Source organism: Culex pipiens, chromosome 2 (assembly GCF_016801865.2).
Source record: "Culex pipiens pallens isolate TS chromosome 2, TS_CPP_V2, whole genome shotgun sequence".
Lineage (NCBI taxonomy): Eukaryota > Metazoa > Arthropoda > Insecta > Diptera > Culicidae > Culex > Culex pipiens.
In genome coordinates this window covers 74,070,455-74,090,459 of record NC_068938.1, presented here as the reverse complement: position 1 = coordinate 74,090,459, position 20,005 = coordinate 74,070,455, and the positions used below count along the sequence as shown (strand labels likewise).

The window sequence follows — 20,005 nt, the reverse complement described above, 5'->3', positions numbered from 1 at the left end:
ACAAGTTTATTTACTTTTCAACTGTTCAAGATAAATTGAAAAAAAAACACCTTTTTTCGCTACAATGTATCTTTTTTATAATTGTAGTATGTTTCAAAATTATAGAACAGAAAAATGTGTTTTAATTCGAATGTTTAAACCCGCATTTTGTAATAAATAAAAATAATATTTATCGAAAGACAATGTTATTCATGCACAGATCACGTGAGTCAGTTGTTTTTACGGCCAATTTTCTGCTGTGCTCTGGTGAAATGAGCCTTCGGAAACCCTTTCGATCGACAGAATAAAATTTAGTTAATTTCTGGTCCAAAAATAACAGCTCAAATTTCGGGCATAAATGCTAAGAATACTAAGAAACCAGGCACCTCCACCAAATCTCATTTTCCATGGAGACGCTTAAAATGATTTCGTAGCATTTACGTCAAACATTTGAGGTTTTCATTTTTGGTCCAAAATAAATTCAAATGTAATTTTATCGACTGAAATGACTTTGGAGAGCCCAATTCGTAAAACCATGATGAAAAATATGCACTTAAAGAGTTTTTTTTTAAAAAAAGGTTCTATAAGCTATTGTGTTTCATATGGTTATAGGACCTTTTCAAAAAAAAAAAACTAGAATTATTCACATTGACTATTAGACTGAACAAGAAAAAAATAAAAAAAATGAAAAAAAGGTACAAGTGGTTATGTTACAAATGACCAATATAACAAAGAACTTCGCAAAACGCTCTTAAAAAATCTTCTGTACTATTACATTTTAATAATTCATGATTAATTGTTTGAGATTTGTATGCAATTCTTCAAAACCAAAACCATGAAAACTATTCCACCCTGCTAGCTGATTCGCACGCATTTTCCTCCCATTTCCCTTCGTTCCGTTCGTCATCGTGTTTCGCTCACGCGTTTCCTCGTTTTCCTCTCCATCTCCATCGCCATTCTCTCTCTCTCGTGAATTTTCCACCACACTGCGATCGATCACTCGGCTTGTGTTGTATTCGTAACTCACACACTACTTCTTCCTCCGTCAGCGCACACTTTATACTTCGGTTCGACCTGGCTGCAGCGTGCTTCTCGTCGCTGGCCAGCTTTAGTCGCGTCGCAGCTATCGAAGGATTTGTTCGTGTTTTTGGGCCTCCGCTCTCTCTGGTCGGTGTTTGTCTGTCTCTCGCGTGTGTGTCTCGCCCCACAGTGTGTGAGGCTTTGTAAGCTACTCAATCGTGTGAGGTTCGAGCAAGTCCGCGGTGTTGGTTGGGAATTCGGGCGCTCTGGTGCTTCCGGTAATACGGGAAGGAATTTGAAGGAGCGCGCGAGATTGGGTGCGTGTTTGTGTTGTTCCGTGCACAATAGATCGTTCGGAGTGTGGGTTATGTGTTGCGAACCTGCGGTGTAGCAAAGTCCCGATGTGTTCAGCTGGTTCAGCGGTTCGGAAACGTGGAAGGATCTAGTTACTTCCTCCCCAGCAAATGCCACTACAAGTATTACGACAGGTCTAAACACTGTGACACAAGTTTAAAACAAAAGAAAGCTCGTGCGGAGAAGAAGAGCGTTGAAGTGCACACAATACGCAAGGTTTGGTGAGGTCAACGGGTTCAACCACCGACAGTGAACAGGAGAACATGCAAAGGATTAGCGACAGTCACGCAGGAAGAGCGGTTGAGCGATTGAACGTCGTCCAGGTCTCGGTTTGATGCCGCGACGAAACCGCTGAAGCAAGAGTGTGTTTTTTGTGTGTTGAAAAGAAAAAGCCAGTGAATAGTACAAATTTTAGATTTTTTTGTTCTTAGTAATTTATATTGTTTCGACGGAACGTCGTGAAGAAGAATCATCCAGGAACAACCCCGATACAAGTGTGATATACAAAGAGAGAAAACAAAAGGCTCGGATAAACGTGAAAAGCAATCAACAGTACACCACCAACAGACAACAACTAGTATTGGATACTCAACACAGCTAAAAATCATCATAAATGGAATTAGCACGTAAAAGGTAAATTTCCCTTTCGTCCTCGCTGCTTTCCCAGAACTCCCACGTACTCTCCCTCTCCTGTCAAGTGTCAAGGGCGAAGCCTTCTCGGAAGATACCTGGCCCTCGCTGTTTCCGTCCCAAAATGGCTTCGTCCCCCACGAACACACTCTTACAAACCTCTTCCAACAACTTTGTGTGTGGGAAGCATTGTTTAGGACTTGGCGTAACACCAATACACCCTCGTCGCAGCATCCCTCATCCCGAAGATCCTCTCTACCGAGTCGATGTGATAACATCATGACAATTGCCTTTGAACCTCCCTGCGCGCTGTGTTGGTGAGGGGTCGCTCCGTCAGCTATGGCTGATTTGTCCTTTCCGTTTCGTCGAGAAGCCATTTTGGAACCGTCCTTTTTGTGCCGTTGCTTCTCGAGTATCGAATTTTCCACCCAGCAAAAAGGATACCCAAAAGAGTGTCTTCTTACGTAAGAAGAACAACGATAAGCGAGCAGGTTTCGGAGGAAACTTGACTCAACTTGAAGGTTATCCGACCAGACGCAAACCTTGAAGCCAAATGGATGCCGTTTTTTGTGACGACGAAGTCGTCGTCGTCGAGAGCAGATGATCCTTTGTGCCAAGCTCTTCCGTGTAGACACCGCGCGATGATGAAGCACATGGTCGTTGAACGAACTTCCAATGTGGAGAAGAGGCAGCGCACGATGATGAGATCGGTTCTTCTCGATACACGCGCGCTGGAGGTTTTTTGTTTGAAGCTGGGTGAATGTGCTGGCCGAAGGACGACGCTCGAGCATGGCGGAACTGGTAGCAGCAGGTCGTCGTCGAGTTGGGGGTCAGATCGACGGCGTGACCTGCTGCGGTTCCGTGACGATGACCTGAAGTTGGTCTGGGGTCTTTGTCAAACTTTGTTGACAATTGGTCATCACGCAATTAAATTTGAGGTTATTAGGTCATCGAGGTTCTAACTCATCTTTTCCGGAAAAGAGTTTGACAGATAAACGATAAGCGTGACGGAACTGATAGCAGGTCGTCGTCGAGTCGAGGGTCAGATCGACGGCGCGACCTGCGGCCCCGGACGATGACCTGCTGTCGGTTAGTTTGGGACCTTTGTCAAACCGTGTTGACAATTGGTTATCTTGAGGAGTTCAATCCCAAGCAACTAAATTTGAGGTTATTAGGTCATTGAGGATCTAACTCATCTTTATTGATTAAGATCTGGCAAAAAATTTGACGTTTGTTGAAAATGCTAAAAAGTGAGGCTAGATAACTTCATGCAAAGACAATGAGCGGTTTGACAGATAAACGATAAGAAATAATTGACAAGTTGCTCCCAGTCACGACGTTCTAGCAGGAAACTAGCAGAGTTCTAGAAGTGCTGGATATTCTTACAGCATTCTAGCAGGACTTAGCTACTGCTGGTGAAGAATTTGTCGTTCTGTAATTAAAAACATCGAAGTTAGACACTGTTCATTGTTTTTGAACAATCTTGAGCAACATTTGAACGAAGCTTTCGTATAATTTTCAGCGTATAATTCCAACTTCTGATGCTGGAGAATTATTGAGTCCAACTCCTGCTCTGGATGTTGTTTTTCACATGTTTTTCAGAGACTCAGACTTCAGAATATTCAACGACCTCGACTTTTGGAGATTTAGAGACTCCGATTTCGGCTCTTCAATTCCTAAGCAAATTTGTTAAACATTAGCTAACTACAACTCCGACTTCTCTGGAAAAACAATCATCTTGTCAAACCTTACTGACTGTCAGAAAAACGATAAGTTCCAATTATGAAAACCGCTTGACATTTTGCTGAATTCCTGCTTAGCGAATTGACTTCAGCTCCACAGTCCAATTTTCCTCGTTAGAGCATTTTGACAGCTGAAACTTTTTGCTAATTATCATGCTACAGATTATCATTTTACAAAACTTGTGGTTAATAATTTTGGCTGTAGAAATTTGTTGAATTCAATATTCATAAAATCTAGAGTCAACAATATTTTTATCTAGTATTTTGACAGCTGAAACTTATTGCTAATTATCATGCTACAGATTATCATTTTACAAAACTTGTGTTTAATGATTTTGGCTGTAGAAATTTACAACATACAATTTAGAGTCAACAATATTCTTTATCTAAACTAATTGACAGATAAACGATAAGACCCTGTCAGAAAAATTATCTTTCTACTGAAGTTCTGGCCTAGAATTGTTCTGCTCAATATCAACAAAACAGTCAAAATACTGCTGTCATTACTCAATTTAATGATTGACAGATAAACGATAAGTCCCTGTCTGAAAAATTTCTCTTCTTTCTACTGAAGTTCTGGCCTAGAATTGTTCTGCTCAATATCAACATATCAATCAAAACACTGCTGTCTTAACTCAATTAAGAGATCATGTCTTGACTTGAAATGATGAAAAGAACATAACCCATAAACTTGTGACAACAAATAGCTCAATGTTTTCGCAGCAAACCAAGAAAAAATATTAAACCCCCCATTCAGCTTCCGGAACCCCCAGAAAAACTTCCCCGATTGCCCAATCGACAAATCGACCGAAGTGATTTCCAGTGCAAACATACACTCTGCTCGTCATGCCCGATGATGATGTTGCTTTTTTATCAAACTTCTTTGTTATTTGCACAAATTGCGCTCTCTAATCGAATTCCCAAGTCGGAAACGCACACAACATTTGTGTGCAAGCGGTCGTCGGGGGTCTTTCCTGCCGCTGATAAGTCGTCCGGACGACCGAATCTTATCAACCTATGCAACGTTCTAGACGTAGGTATCAGTCAATCAGTCCTAAGCAAACATGCTTCCCGAAAAAAACGATAAGTCTGCGTTTGTCATGCTGGAGTCACGGCGTTTATCAGCTCGACCTCCGGGTAGTTGCTTCCCGAGTCGCGGTTACGTAACGTCAATCAGCGTATCGACCAATCTGCCATCGACGACGACGACGACGACGAGTACCTATAGATTTATATTTTCCCACGCAATCAGTACAAACAATCGCCGTTTTGTTACTACTTCTGTCGTCGTCGTAGCGTTTCGCTCGCTTAACTCTACACCCCCTCACGTGTGCCTGTATTGTCTCCAAGTCGATGTGGTTTTGCCTTCCGCACTGAGGTAAGGCTATAATCCTGCTCTAAAAATGAACTTTGTATAAAAACGTCGTAGACCCACCTTCATGTATACATATCGACTCAGAATCGAAAACTGAACAAATGTCTGTGTGTATGTGTGTGTGTATGTGTGTGTGTATGTGTGTGTGTATGTGTGTGTGTATGTGTGTGTGTATGTATGTATGTGACCAACAAACTAGCTCATGTTTCTCGGCACTGGCTGAACCGATTTGACCCGAACCTGTTGCATTCGACTTGGTTTAGGGTCCCATAGATCGAGTTTTATACAGATTGAAGTTTCGATAAGTAGTTCAAAAGTTATGTATAAAAATGGGTTTTTACATATATCCGGATCTCACTTAAATGTATGTAAACTATGTCCAGGTCCATCATCCGACCTATCGTTGGTTAGGTTATCAAAAGACCTTTCCAACGAGTCCAAAACATTGAAGATCTGGCAACCCTGTCTCGAGATATGGCCACTTAAGTGATGTTGATGTACTTTTTGGAAGCCGGATCTCACTTAAATGTATGTAAACTATGTCCGGATCCACTATCCGACCCATCGTTGGTTAGGTTATCAAAAGACCTTTCCAACGAGTCCAAAACATTGAAGATCTGGCAACCCTGTCTCGAGATATGGCCCCTTAAGTGATATTGATGTACTTTTTGGAAGCCGGATCTCACTTAAATGGATGCAAACTATGTCCGGATCCACCATCCGACCTATCGTTGGTTAGGTTATCAAAAGACCTTTCCAAAGAGTCCAAAACATTGAAGGTCTGGCAACCCTGTCTCGAGATATGGCCCCTTAAGTGATATTTATGTACTTTTTGGAAGCCGGATCTCACTTAAATGTATGTAAACTATGTCCGGATCCACTATCCGACCCATCGTTGATTAGGTTATCGAAAGACCTTTCCAACGAGGCTAAAACATTGAAAATCTGGCAATCCTGTTTCGAGATTTATCCACTAAAGTGATATTGATGTACTTTTTGGAAGCCGGATCTCACTTAAATGGATGCAAACTATGTCCGGATCCACTATCCGACCCATCGTTAATTAGGTTATCGAAAGACCTTTCCAACGAGTCCAAAACATTGAAAATCTGGCAACCCTGTCTCGAGATATGGCCCCTTAAGTGATATTTATGCACTTTTTTATTCCAGATCTAAAAAATAGATGAAATTTGTATACAACCATTGTTAGTTATGAGTGAGGAAGGCTCGAACCACATAGGTGGATTAAGTTAGTTTTTCTTTATTAATTATTAATTTGACATTTCCAACCCCCCTTCCTTCCATCATCCATCACACGCGAGCGTGAGCGCGCGCTAATGCTTGATGGTTTTCCGAGATTTCCGACAGTCGCCGTTTTGTACTTGAAACTCGACGGTATCATGGTTAAGCCCGCTACCAAGAAATCCAACACACAGAGCAGTTGAGAAAAAAACAACCTCAACGCTAATTTACACCAGCAGACCTCGAGTAGCACACGTTGAAAACGGCCAGTTTTGCCTACTTCAGCGCAAACGACTCTCGAGTGGCAGCTGCGACGACGCTGAAAAATCAAGTCAAGGAAAATAGCATTAAAATATGGGCATTGAGGCGACACATTACCATACGGTTTTATGCTCATGTTTTTGACCGAGCCGAGCTTGGTGGGGAGGGAAATTTTCGCTATTTTTAAACTTCGATCATAATTGGCCGTTTCGTGCCGGTCGCCGCTACCTGCGCCGCCCAAGCGGTTCCGTCAACCCGATTAACGGGCAAGGTCGAGCGGATCGAGTTTGTTTTCGGGGAGGGTCGAACCAGGTACAGGCCCCGAGGAAAGTCATAAATCTTTTTCGGGGAGGTCCACCGTGTTTTACGAGCTCTCGATGAGCTGTCCGCACACAGTCATCTGCTGAGCGAATTCGTAACGAATCAGTCACTTAGTCACTTCCCAGAAGCTACGCTCTGACTGGGTTGCACGAATCTTATCGTTTATCTGTCATCTGTGAATCACAATCTCATATTTCCGACTGCCCTCATAGACTAAACAACTCGCTTATCGTTTCCCGGTCTCGTGCTACCAGCATCTTATCGTTTATCTGTCATCTGCACCCAGCATTGACAAACCCTAGCCAGTTCACACCTTCGGTTTGAGCAACGCTCTCGCGGTCCTACTAGACCGACCAAGGCCTCGGCGCGCGCCTGTGTCACGGCCGTCTCACGCGCGCAAACCGAATTCACACTTTCGAGGCGTGAAACGGCGTGGTCTCGCGGCGACGACGAAAACGCTCGTAAAAACCGTAATGCGATTCGTGCCATTTACGCACACTGGCGTTGCTACCACAGCGGGTTTCAAGTGTGTAAATACCAACCGAGTTGCCTTTTTCTTACTGTTACATTAAAATACACATATTTCAATTAGCGTACTGTTGAACAGGCCTCCAACTAGTTTGCTCAGGGGCCTTGGAGGCTAACCCTTGGCTCTACCAAAGCCAATCGGGCTAGTTGAGATCTGAGGGTTGTCCCGAACCGAGATGCACGCATGTGTACACGGAAAGCCACTCACCCCGAACCCTTGACGTGTAAATATGACAGCTGTTGTAGGGAGAGCGCGCAAAAAAGCTGGCACCACATTTTAGGGTAACCTTCCCGAAAACGTGACTCACAGACGCATATGGCGTCCCAGCGAACCTTTCTCTGTCGTCGTCGTCCCATAATTCGGTCATTCAACCCGGCCGTCAATGCACTCTCTCTCGGCGCGCACTCACAGATTAGCCAATTGAAGTCGGGGCCCGATGCAGTGTCGTGTGCGCAACGCACAAATTAATTCAATTGAACACAAGCTGCAGAAGCAGATCGTCGTCGCGTCCCCTTCCGAGAAGATTCGCTGACCCCGAAGGGATCCTTCGGCGAACCGATTCGAAAAAAGAACAAAACGATAAGTTTCCGCCAAGGTCTGCAGAATTGTGCCTCGCCACTGTTAGTCATCAACTTTGGATCCTTCCCGGAACGAGCGCAACCGGGCATGTTTTTGCGTGTCTCAAGGATTTTTGCATTGAGCGATGTCTGCTTCTTGGCTCTGCCGTGAATAACCTCGGCATGGTAATTGAGCCGGCGAAACAAAATCATTTGATGGATCGCCGATTAGCGTGTAGACACCTCACCGTTTGGCTTCCGGGCTTAGTTCGGCACAGTCGAGAAGTGATTCTCACGTTGAGGTTATGGTTTAATGTCTGCCAAAATGTGCTTTGACAGTTAAACGATAAGTTGAACCAGTCTGGAAAATCTAGAGCCAAGCTACCAAATTTCCACTGGAAAAGCGTTTGATTGCCAAAACTGTCAGTTCAATTGGCATTCTGAACATGAATTTTATTCGAGTCGTATACGAATTCCGTTACAAATTCAACAAAAAACGTAGTTCGCATCGACTTCGTTTTCAGAATCCGACTGACTGGGATGTTTTCTAACCAAATTTTCAACGCTTGACAGCTAAACGATAAGTCGTCCCAGTCTAGAAAATCTTGAGCCAACGTATCCAAAATCCGTTCGAAAAGCGTTCCTTTACCAAACGATGATTCCTCACTGAATTTTCAACGTTTGACAGCTAAGCGATAAGTGCGCCCCACAAATTCAGGTCATCGGACCCGCAGAACTCGTTCTGCCGTTTTGGACCGTTCAGGCAGGTGCTAAAATCCCCCCACTTTTCGCGACCATGCGTGAACTTCACACTCTTCTGCGTCTCCGCTACGACGGAGGACAATGACTTACCTTGAGACGCGCACGGAAGAGTACGCGGGTCATCATGGAGGCGTTAGGTCATTCGCAAACGAAAGTGTACCCGTACTCCGTGGGCAATTGCAGCGCGCATCAATGCACATTTTGCCGTCGCGCAGACTTTCGGAATAATTCGCACAGTCGAGTAAGCGACGGAGCTGCGCAGACTGCTGCAGGCGCTATTAGCGAAAATTCCAAAAACGGGGTAAAATTGGTAAAATCATTGATTCCATTCATCGGTCCAGTGATGCGCGTATTTTTCCGCGCTTTCTTGAGCTCGTGGGTGAGACGAGCAATCGAATTTCCATTCGGACGGATCATGTTTTGGCTTGGAGAGTTGGAAAAATGTCTGCATGGCCTGCCTCCGCGTCCGCCGCCTCTATATTAAATATTTTATACTTTTCGCGCTCGATCGATAGACAAAGAAATTTATTTTGAAGCTCGCCCAGCAACGTTTTTTCGCACGCGGAGCTGAGCAACTCGCTCAAGTGTGAGTTTTCCACGTATATACGAATTTAGCCAAGTGTTGAACCTGCTACTACCGCTGCCCGTCAGAGCGCAAATCTTGTGCGTCGATGCGTTCGATAGCCAGCGTTCGAATCACACGCCAAATTTTGTGAGCACTTTCCCGAATTGGATGCGCTTTTATGACTTTTCCGAGCAGCCAACCAACCACCCGCTCTAACCGTCGCGCGGAACCCCAATTAGTGCGAAAATTTTGGATAGCTTCAATTTATATAGATATTACATGGGCGCGCGCACCTTGCAAAACCGAACCAACCTACAATATCTCATTAGGCTTCAGACCGTCGTCGTCGTCATCGTGGCGGAAAAGGAAGCCACAGGCGTGGATCCGAGTGGAACGAAGCGAAATCGGCCAAGGATCGGGTGACTTGGGGCCCCCGATACGGGACTTGCACTACGGTTCCCTGCCCGATAACGCACCCACTGTAACCGGGCGTAACCTAAAACGATAAAGTTTGACGGATAAACGATGAACGGATGGACTCAAATTCGATCTGATAACAACGTCGTTGTAAACATTGACAGATAAACGATAAGTTTGTCGAAATTTTTTCGATCGAATCATCCCAGTCAACTCAATCAAAATTCTGAAACGGAATTCAATTCGAATCGTTTACGAATTCTAACGATAAGTGAGACGAAGTTCTCGATCGAACGGATATGGAATTTTCCTCTTCTGATCAAGCAGTCACGGATGCCTAATTGTTGTTCTAAGCAACCATCCAGTTTTATCGTTTTTCGCAAGATGACTCCATCCGTAGACCGACAAATCGTTTTGACCACTCGAGAACCCAGTCGCGCGCAGATTACCTCATTCATTTTAATAATCCAGCCGCCGCCACTAGTTAACGTGCTAATCACGCGCGCCAAGTCGTCGCCGCCACCCAAATGTGGAGAAGCTCGCTCGATAATGGCTGTCTTCTTTTGGCGAGTTCAACTCGACTTATCGACTCGCAAAGGTTGCGTGGTTTTTGAAGGACACGCAGTTTCTTGAACTCCCGCGTGCGTGCAGTGACTCCTGCTGACAAGTGCAACGATCCCGCACCACGTGGTGCAGGGCCCCCCAAATTTAGAGCCCTGTTAAATTTAGACTCGTTCTGATTTATGGCCTGTTTACGCGCGGCAGCATCCCCGCCGAGCTGCGAGCTGGAGATGAATGCACTCTCTCCCGGTTGTCGTTGCGACGCGACGACTAATGCGTGCCAAGTGCCTTCTTCCGCTGTGTGTGGGTCGTCGTCTTGAGTGGATCATCGCTTCGGCTTCGAAGAACGGGCCGATTAGGGTGGATTTGAGTTGAAAAACGGGTTTGACGTAAAAACGATAAGTTTAGAATATTCAATCAAGATTCAGTTAGAAGTCGTTCAAAATCTACAAGGTCTGACACGAAAACGATAAGTTAGCCAAGCTGGCGTGCCATGCTAATTTTAGCCTAGAATTCGCACGTGCACTCGCAGTCGGAGGAATGCAAGTTCCGCTGCGGGCCCCGACTGCAACCCGCGAACGCGTTCAGTCAAAACATTTACCGACAGCAATAAATTCAATCAAATATTTATGAAATGAGCCAACCGTCAGAGTATGCTTGGCCCAGCATAATCGTGGGCAGACTCGTCTGTCAGTCAGTCAGACCGGGTTTGGAACTCAAAACCCACGAGCTGGTGTGGCACTTGGACATTCAGCACCAGTCAATTTTCATTTATTGCTTCACAAATCCTGCAGCGGCGGATAAATCAAGATTGAAAGGGAGCTCAACCCGCCAAAACACCGCGACTCTGCTGTACGCATTGTCGACAACCGCATATTTTCAAGGTTCGGTCCCTGCTGCCGATCTCCGGGGCCACCGTTCTTGGCCGTTTCATTGGATAATTGAATTTCAAAAGATGCCATATGTGTGAGTGTGTTTGCGTTCGTCCGGGGTATTTGTGGACACTTTCGAGAGTCTGGCTGTATCTTGCGGAGAGCAATTTGAATTTCAAATTTTGCACCGAGCTGAACTTGTCGTCAGGGATGATCTCTTTGGAACGGTTCGCGGTTTGCGTAACAGCTTACTCAACTGGGTTATCGCGGCGGAATCTACTCGGGACGTTCTGCGGTTGTTTTGACAGCGATAGTTTGCTGGTTGGCGATAAGACGTTCTTGTGTGCTAGGGTAATCCTGTACGAATTCTGTTAGACTTCTAGTAGACAAATTATGATTTTGACATTTAAACGATAAGTTTTGATATAACGAAGTTTCGATCAGAATTGGATCAGATGACGTAAAGAAACAAGATCAACCGAAATGTTTGACATAAAAACGATAAGTTGAACCGGTTCCCGGTAAAATTCTGTTAGAAACCGTAGTCAAAAGGTCAAAAACCGCCAAGTGAATCCACGCAGCTCCTGAACCGTGTAATCCTGCTCCACATCCTTGCACGGTCCGTGACCACTGCTAGAGGGTGTTCCGATTCAGCTGCCAAAAATTATCGCCGCCGCCGTGTTCAGTCGGTCATGTTTCCCCAGCCCGTCAGCTGTTGGCTCTGCGACTTTCGCCCCGCGTGAAACGGCCTGTGCACTCACCATACCACGGAGGAGAAGGCACATTGTTCTTAATCATTAGCGCAAAATTAGCAGTCCATAACGCCTGTGTTGGTCCCTCGTCGTCGTCGGGGTCGATCCAGCCAGCCGGGCAGAACTCTCACTCGATACGCACACCCGCGCACACCGAGTATAAATTTCACAATTGAACAAAAAGTTTCCAATGAATAATTTGAGATAATGTGTGATTATCATATTTTCAGGCGTACTCGGTGTACACCTCTAGGGGGTACGGTGGAGCAACCCGCAGATCGTGAACTCTTACACGGCAGCTGCAATGTCGCTGGAGTGCCATTTTTGACGGTTTTTGCACTCCGCAACGCAGTGTACTAACCGGTACATTCGGTTATGGATTCTAGGTTTTCCATCCGCGCGCGGTGAACTCTTCCAGAGCGTACGCATAGATTCTCTCCGGTTGGTAGCTCACCCGCGGACAGCAGCCGCCTTCCGTAGCCGGTTTCGGCTGCTGAGTCAGACGCTGCCGCTGGTTCCGAGCGGGTGGGATTTTGGAGAGCGCCTTTTTTTCGATCCGAGCCAGAGAGCGTCACTGTTCCGTACGGTTTCAGTTCACTAGCATGGAGCGAAATACAAAACTTGAAATGTGCTGTGCAGAAAACGAAAAAACAAAAAGTTAAACAGCGTGGCGCGCACAAACCCCAAACCCTCGGGGAAACTGTTCCGAGCTTGGCTGGTTTGGAGAGACGACGGCAGAGTAGCGAAATAGTTAAGGTTCGGTGTTCAGTTCACGTTTCACTGAGTTGAAAACAATATACATAAATGTGGTGTGCATGCTTCGGATCGATTGATCTCTCGAATGGATTTTTATGCTACGACAAGCGTCTGTTGTTTTTCGCTGCTCTGCTGGAACAGCGGCAGCAAGCAGACTTGGTCTAGTGACTCAGAGGCGAAGGGCAGCGGGCGAAGCCGAATTTGCGCGCCGCCACATATTTGGGACACGCAGCTGGACCGCAGTCTGCCAGCTGGCGGCGATCTGCACGTGTTTGCTCAGTGCGGGACCGCCGACCTTGACTCGCCCGGCAGTTGACGGATAAACGATAAGTTTAAAAAAAAAATCTATTTTGATTTGGTTTAAACAAACTCTACCGCCAATTTGACACAAAAACGATAAGTTTTGACAGCTCGTACGTATCCGCCGCGTGCGCGACCTTGAACTCCCCACCAGTCGGCGCCGTAAATGTGAGATTTTTACTCGAAATTAATTCAGCTCGCCCGCCCAAACTCGGCGTCCACCAACCGGATCATCTTCCAATTAACGTATGCAAATGTGGAGAAAAAGATGACGTGACCACTGCCACCTCGCTAAAATTGGAGACATTTCTCAAAACATCGCGTCATCGCGCGCAAGGTCGATAAAATCTGCGCGAACGAATCGATTAGTTCAATGTCCTCGCCGGCGACTCTTGGAAGACGCTCAATATCGCCAACGCTGCCGGGTTTTTTTCGCTGACCAAACGCTGACAAACGTAATGCCAGTGGAATTCGCCTCGATTTCCGCTCTCGACTGGGTGCGGAGATGACAGTTCATCTTCGGCACGGCGAGAAATCGTCCGTAAATTCAGAGTTTTCCGACGAAATCAATTATGTTTTTTTGAAAAATCCTCCAATCCGGTTACGTCATCTCCCACACAGCAACTTTCCCACTTTGAAGTAGTCGTAGACGCATCTGCTTCCTCTCTCGGCGCGTTGTTTACCCAGCGTAGCGAAAGATGAAGTGTGAACGATTTTCCTCGCGCGCTCTCTGGGTTTCGATCTGGTTTACTCTTGAGATATTCGAACATAAATTAAAACATCTGTTTTCATTAACATTCCACGCGTAAACAGCCGACGACGGTGGGTTCGGGGACCGCGACGAGGACACGAAAATCTAGCCGTGAAGTGTGCCAATCGGTTTTTGGGTCTGTCAGATGATCGCATCGTTTGGCATTCCGATGGGAACCGCAATATTTTGGTTTTGAATGTTTTTGATAATGAATGCCTAACAGACTTTGAGTAGACATTTTATCGTTTCTTAGCGTTTTGAGCTAAAATCAACGAAATTTTACGCTTCTTATCGTTTTTCACTCAATCGGGCAGAATTCTGACAGACAATTTGAGTGTTCCGCGTGTCACCCGATAACGATGGGCGCGTTACTGTTGTGGGGGCCGCATTAGAATATCTGAGGCGACCTGCATGACCGAGTAAACAGTTCACCGACTGACAATAGATTTCCGCCGGTTTCGCTTCGCCGTTTTTCCAGGGCCCCGTGGCAAACGATGCGATAAGTGGAAACTTTTCGCTAACGACGCGTGCACAAACCCCAACCGACCGACCTGACACAATGTTGCCCTTTCAGGGCGAAATTGACGCGGGATCAATCGCCATTTCGCGCGGGAAGTCGCCTGTCGACGAGCTGCGGCGAGATGTCTCAAAAGGAAGCGACCTGTCAGAAGGTCGCGTGCCCGCACAAAGGCGCCCTCTCAATCGCCTCTCACAATGGAGTGCGTTTTATTGGCGAACATGTTTTGTTATTTCTGGGTTGTTGGGCTTTATCAGCGGCGCATTCCCTGTTTACTCTTAGTCATTTTTTCCCACTGCGCGACTCGAGTACGGCCTTATCGCACGTAGTAGTGCACAGAGCTGTTTGTTGTCGTAGCGGTTGTTGTCTTCGACAACCACCGCCAGGGTTCGTAACAGCTGAAGAACTGCGCGCTGATAACCGCGTTTAGTTCCGCAAGTCGTCATCGGGGAGGTCGTCCAAGACCCCGCACATCGGTGACGCATCGAGCTGCTGGGTAAATTGGCTTAATTAATTGATTGTCATTACCACCATATCGCGTGTTGTCTCTGACCAAACCGTTTCCCGAGAACCTCCGGCAGAACGGACGTTTTTAATTAGCCAACCCCCGAAGCTGCTTACGAAGTCGTCTCCGCAGCTGTTATCGTGGCGCGGTTAATTAACTTATTGAACGCTTCCAATTTGGTACCCGCCAGTTCCCAGAACTGACGAACTCGTCGTGAGCGGCTTGACAGATGTGGGCGGCAGCATCAACGCGCGGTCTCTGACCTTCGACTGTGTCGTGCCAGAGACATTCGAAGCCCTAGAACGACTCATGAGCCGCAAATGTGAATGCATTCCGACGTTCTAAACGTTAATTGCGCACAATGTTGCCAATCATCCACGAGCGCAAACGGTTCTATGTTTTGACAGATAAACGATAAGTCCGCGCGGCACGTCCGTGCGCTGGCGGAAACCACCACCACCGTTGTTTCCACTTTGGTGGGCACGTCCCACACACGAGCTAGAACCCCCCAAGTCCTTTGTTTAGACGCAAATATCGTGTGTGTTTACCGGACTGACCAGTTTCTCCAGGCGCGCGAACGTCATGAATGATTAAGTCAGAAAATTCCGAACATGAGCGCAAGCTTCCCACAAACACTGATTCAGCAGCGTCAGTCGCACGCGCGCGATAAGAATGCAAATCGTCAGCAACTCTACAGTGGCTGCCGAAAATTGTGCGCTTCCTCCCGCGCGCCCAAACAAAGAGACGACGTTTGTCAACGTGACAGGAAATCGAACGAAACGTGACTTTTGGGAAACCGACGACACTGCGGTGACACCCATTTTTGTCGGGGGCCCCAAACACGGCAACACAATGGCAATCAATCAGCGTGACACGACTGGGAGTCAACTTAGATTCTTTTGAAAGCCGGACAGAAGTCGGTTAGACTTTTTATCGTTTTTGAAGCGGTTGCGCATTTCGCAGCGCCAACTGTCAAAATCGGCTTTGTTTTCGATGTAATTCTACTAGCTGTCAGACTCTATTTATAACAGTGATGCCAGTTTCGCCTGCAGTACAACCCAATCAAACACGAGTTCCACATTAAGGGTGTAAAGTAGCGAACAAATGCCACACACATTAGGCGGCGCGCGTTAGCGCCGTAAGTGTGTGAATAGGTAATGAAATTGTGCAATAAATAATAATAATTATGACCTTGACCACTTTATTAGCAGCGCTACTTGCTCTGTCCTAGTGTGTGCGGTGCGGTTAGTTGGATAATCTCTGCTCGTTGTTTTTGCGCCTCTCTTTCTCCGGCACTATCTTTCGTAACCGATACTTCCTCTTCCAACCTTTGCGGAGCATGGCAGCAGTGCTGCCAGTTTTGCTGTTTGCACAAAAAAATACGTAATGGCTGTCAAATCGGGACAACTCGCCAAACGATAAGTTTTTCATGTTATATCGTTTTCTTTATTTTAATCAAATCTGGCAACCCTGCCGCCACTGCAGTCTGCGAGTCGCGAGAAACAACCGCCTCAACGATGCGCTATTAATTTGCATAAAGCAAAAGAGCGTAAAATTGCTGCTAATTATCGGCGCTGTCATCACACCAATCATCTTCCGCGCGGTACCAACACGACGCTCGTAGCCAAGGGATAGCGCAGGTGGCGATGTTTCGTCACGGCGCCTTTGCCGAGCACTTAACTGACCTAGTGTGAGTGTGTGTACACTGGGAATACTCCGTGGCGAGGGTCACCACTGTTTACCAATGACACTCACTTTATGATGTCACTTTACGCGGACGGCCCGTTAAAATAGCACTTTCGGTGACATTGTACGACGCCGAGCGGTTGGCGGCGGTGACGTGCTCGGTTGGCGTGATGGCAATATTTTGAGAATTGGATTTAGGGCGCCTTTAGTCGAGTTTTAACAGAAAGGCGCCTTATCTAAATCTTCTTTAATATACATTAACAGCATGTTTATTGAAAGGGGAATTGTGGTAATATAAATTGAACAAAATTCAAAGGCGCCTTAAGCAGTTTTTTTTTATCCGGATTCGCCGTAAGAATTGAATCAAAATTTAGAGGATTTTGATAACCAGGAACCTTTTTTTTTCTTTAAGAATCCATGTTGAGATGAACAATCTCAATCGTATTTGAAATATATTCGTTCATGATGGCAATTTTTGGCTTTGAGAAGAAAAAAATTGGCTTAAAGGCGCCTTCGATCGAATTTCCGCAGAAAGTCTCCTTATCAACATCTTCTATAATGAATTAGCACCTGGTTTATCAAAACTGGAAATTTTGAACTAAAATTTGGAGGGGACAAGGTCACAATGCGCTCGTATCGTTTTGATCGTTTTTACGTCAGCTGTGGTTGGCTATAACAAATTTTGTTATCAATAAATAAATTTAGTAAAATCGTATTTTACATGATTATGACAGGAAGGCGCCTGCAATTTTTCTCCTAGTGGTGACAACTCAAAAAAAAAAATTCAATTGCGTCAAAGTCCCACAACACCAACGCCACATCGTCGTCACCTCATCGCAACCGGGTCTTTTTTATTACCCAAGATGTGTGTACGACGCGTCTTCCCCGTTTCTTCACTTCACACAACAGCTCGTGGACCCCGAAAAAAATATTGTTTGTTTTTATCGTTTTTCCTTTACGGCCGCACGTTGACCGTGGCGTACGACGACGACGGTTCATTGAAGTTCGCGCGAACCTGTGTGGTGTCGCTTCTTCATTCAAATTAAGGCGTCCCCGAAGGACGCCACTTGATCTTGAAAAAAACGAACAACGTTGTCGTTGATCGACGGGGTGGTTGGTCTAGGCGTTGATCAAGCAGGGGGTTGGGTTGTCCAGTTCGCGCGTGGTCCCAAGCCCGGAGGTCGCGCGAGCGCGTTGCAATTTGCATAAATTTAGACGGCGGCGGGTTGTGTGGTTTCAATGGCGTGCACGCGCTCTTTTGTTTTCGGCTGAAAGGTCAACATCGTATATATTACCCTACCGGCATTGTGTCTGGTCACCACGCACCTTGGCGCCGTAATGGGAGAGGGTTGGGGGCTTGAGTACCATAATTTAGTACTATTTTAAGCATGATCAATGACAAATTCGTAATGCAATAAATCTAATGGTTACTTCTTCTTCTCTTCTCTCTTCCAGGTAAGGCGCAAGATGTCAAGGTGCCGTCTGACAGAAAAACGATAAGTGGTGACATTTCGCCCGGCGGTCATAAAAACGTGCGGGGAGGTCAGTGCGAGCGAAGTGCGTGCACCAACGCACCAACTCGGCTCAATTGTGCAACGCGCCTTCGACTCTCGAGAATCGTATAAATGTTTCAGCGCGCGCTGCACCGTCGTCTTGACGGCGGCAAATTAGCGAAACCTTGACGACTTCAACGCGCGACGGTCGGTTCTGAATAAAACTGAAATTGCTTTCCTGACCTTTTGGCGCGCAGAGCGCGCACGGTGGACACTCGCGCAAATCTGAACCAATTCATGCTTAATCTCAACGGTGCTGTCGCGTTCGCGGTTTGGCATATTAATAGCCGTGACACGCCTCCGTTCCCGCGTGTCTCGTGCCCCGATGATTAATCACCACCGGTGACGAAAGATTTTTCCTGGCCAGTCGCGTTTTTCCGCGGTTCCGAGAGCCGTCGTAAAGGTTATGTAAACAAGGGGTCAGCTGCGAGCATAAAAGCGCATGCTGCAGTTCCAGCTCGCCAATGACGACTGGTTGAAGGTTACCGCGCGCGCGAGTACAGCTACAGCTGCCCCCTCGAACCTTACATAACGTCTCGATCATGTGGCACCAACACACGCGCGGCAAACAGCGGAAAACGATCAAATCGCAGCTATTTGCACAATTAATTTGCAAATATCCAGTTTCTCACACTAGCGTGCGATCACCATTAGCGACAAGATCTTCCATCTCTGTTGCCCCCGCGCAGCAAAGCTGTGTCAATGGGCCAGCTGGTCATCTTCCCGTCCGAAAAACCTGAAGTTTGTGCTTGCTGGCGTAGCTCGCTAGACTTGGAAACAGGTTGAGCAAACTGCCTCACGGTCACCGCGCTTTGTTTTGTCTTTGGCGCGCTTCCGTGAAGTGCGGCACACTCACGTAGGCACAAGGTCACAAGCCGCTTGTATCGTTTTTACCGTTTTTATGTCAGCTGTGGTTGATCGATCGTAACTTGAACGAGAAGCAATCTTTGAAAAAGGCATTGTTTACAATGGCGCTTGCGTCATTTTGAAAGCTTTTCCGAGGTAAACAAATCATACATTTTTCAAAAATATTTGTTCAAAAAGTGGCATTTTGAAATGCTTATTCACTCCTTCGCAAATACTAACTTTATTGGTTATATCGTTCTTACCGTTTTGACGTCATCTGGTTGACGATGGCTAACAAATCCAAGTGAGGATGGACATTATCAATTGTTCTTGATATTGATTGAATCGTAGCTTGATCAAAAACAAATCAATTAAAAGGCTTTGTTTACGATGGTGCTTGCGTCATTTTGAGAACTTTCTCGAGGTAAACAAACCACACATTTTTTTAAAATTTTGGTCCACAAAAAGTGGCATTGTGCAAATGCAAATTTATTGGTTATATCGTTTAAACGTCAGCTGTGGTTGACTATGTCTATTAGAATTTAAGTGGAGACATTTTTGCAACTTGATCGTGAACCAACTCAAAAAAAAACATTGTTCACAATAGCGCTTACGTCATTTTGAAAGCTTTTCTGAGGCAAATAAATCATAAATCTATCAAAATATTGGACTCCAAAAAGTGGCATTTAAAAATTCCATTCACTCCCTCGCAAAATGCTAACTTTGTTGGTTATATCGTTTTTACCGTTTCAACGTCAGCTGTGGTTGACAATGGCTAATAAAATTCAAGTGAAGATGGACAATCTTAATCATTTTTTAAAATCATTAATTCGTAGCTTGACCAATAAAAAAATGATTAGTTTACAATGGCGTTTGTGTCATTTTGAAAACAAAACTCGAAGTAATGGAACCAACCAATCTTTTAAAAAGATTGAACTTCAAAGTGGCATTTAAAATTTCTCATTTACTCTTCCGCAAATGCTCACTTCGTTGGTTATACCGTTTTTACCATTTTACCAACGTCAGCTGGCTGAACCAATTTTAAGAAGGCTTTTTTTTTTACAAAGGCGCATGCGTCATTTTGAAAACATTCTCTAAGTATTTTAATCAAAAATCTGTTAAGAAATGCATCTTTCAACATTTTCTTCTAAA

The 20,005-nt window shown here is 45.6% G+C and overlaps 1 protein-coding gene across 2 annotated transcripts in view; it reads left to right on the top strand.

The window, feature by feature from the left end:
• The window catches only part of LOC120420147 (protein gustavus), a 207,830-nt gene that overhangs the window by 175,044 nt on the left and 12,781 nt on the right, over positions 1-20,005 (top strand). Inside the window, exon 1 of one of the 2 annotated variants that reach the window (XM_039583105.2) lies at positions 1,225-1,986. The exons of the other annotated variant lie outside the window; for it this stretch is intronic. Within the exon in view, the coding sequence (XP_039439039.1) occupies positions 1,967-1,986 (20 nt within the window). The 5' untranslated portion in view covers positions 1,225-1,966. Of the gene's footprint in view, positions 1-1,224; positions 1,987-20,005 lie in introns of those variants that run through there. 2 annotated transcript variants of the gene reach the window in all.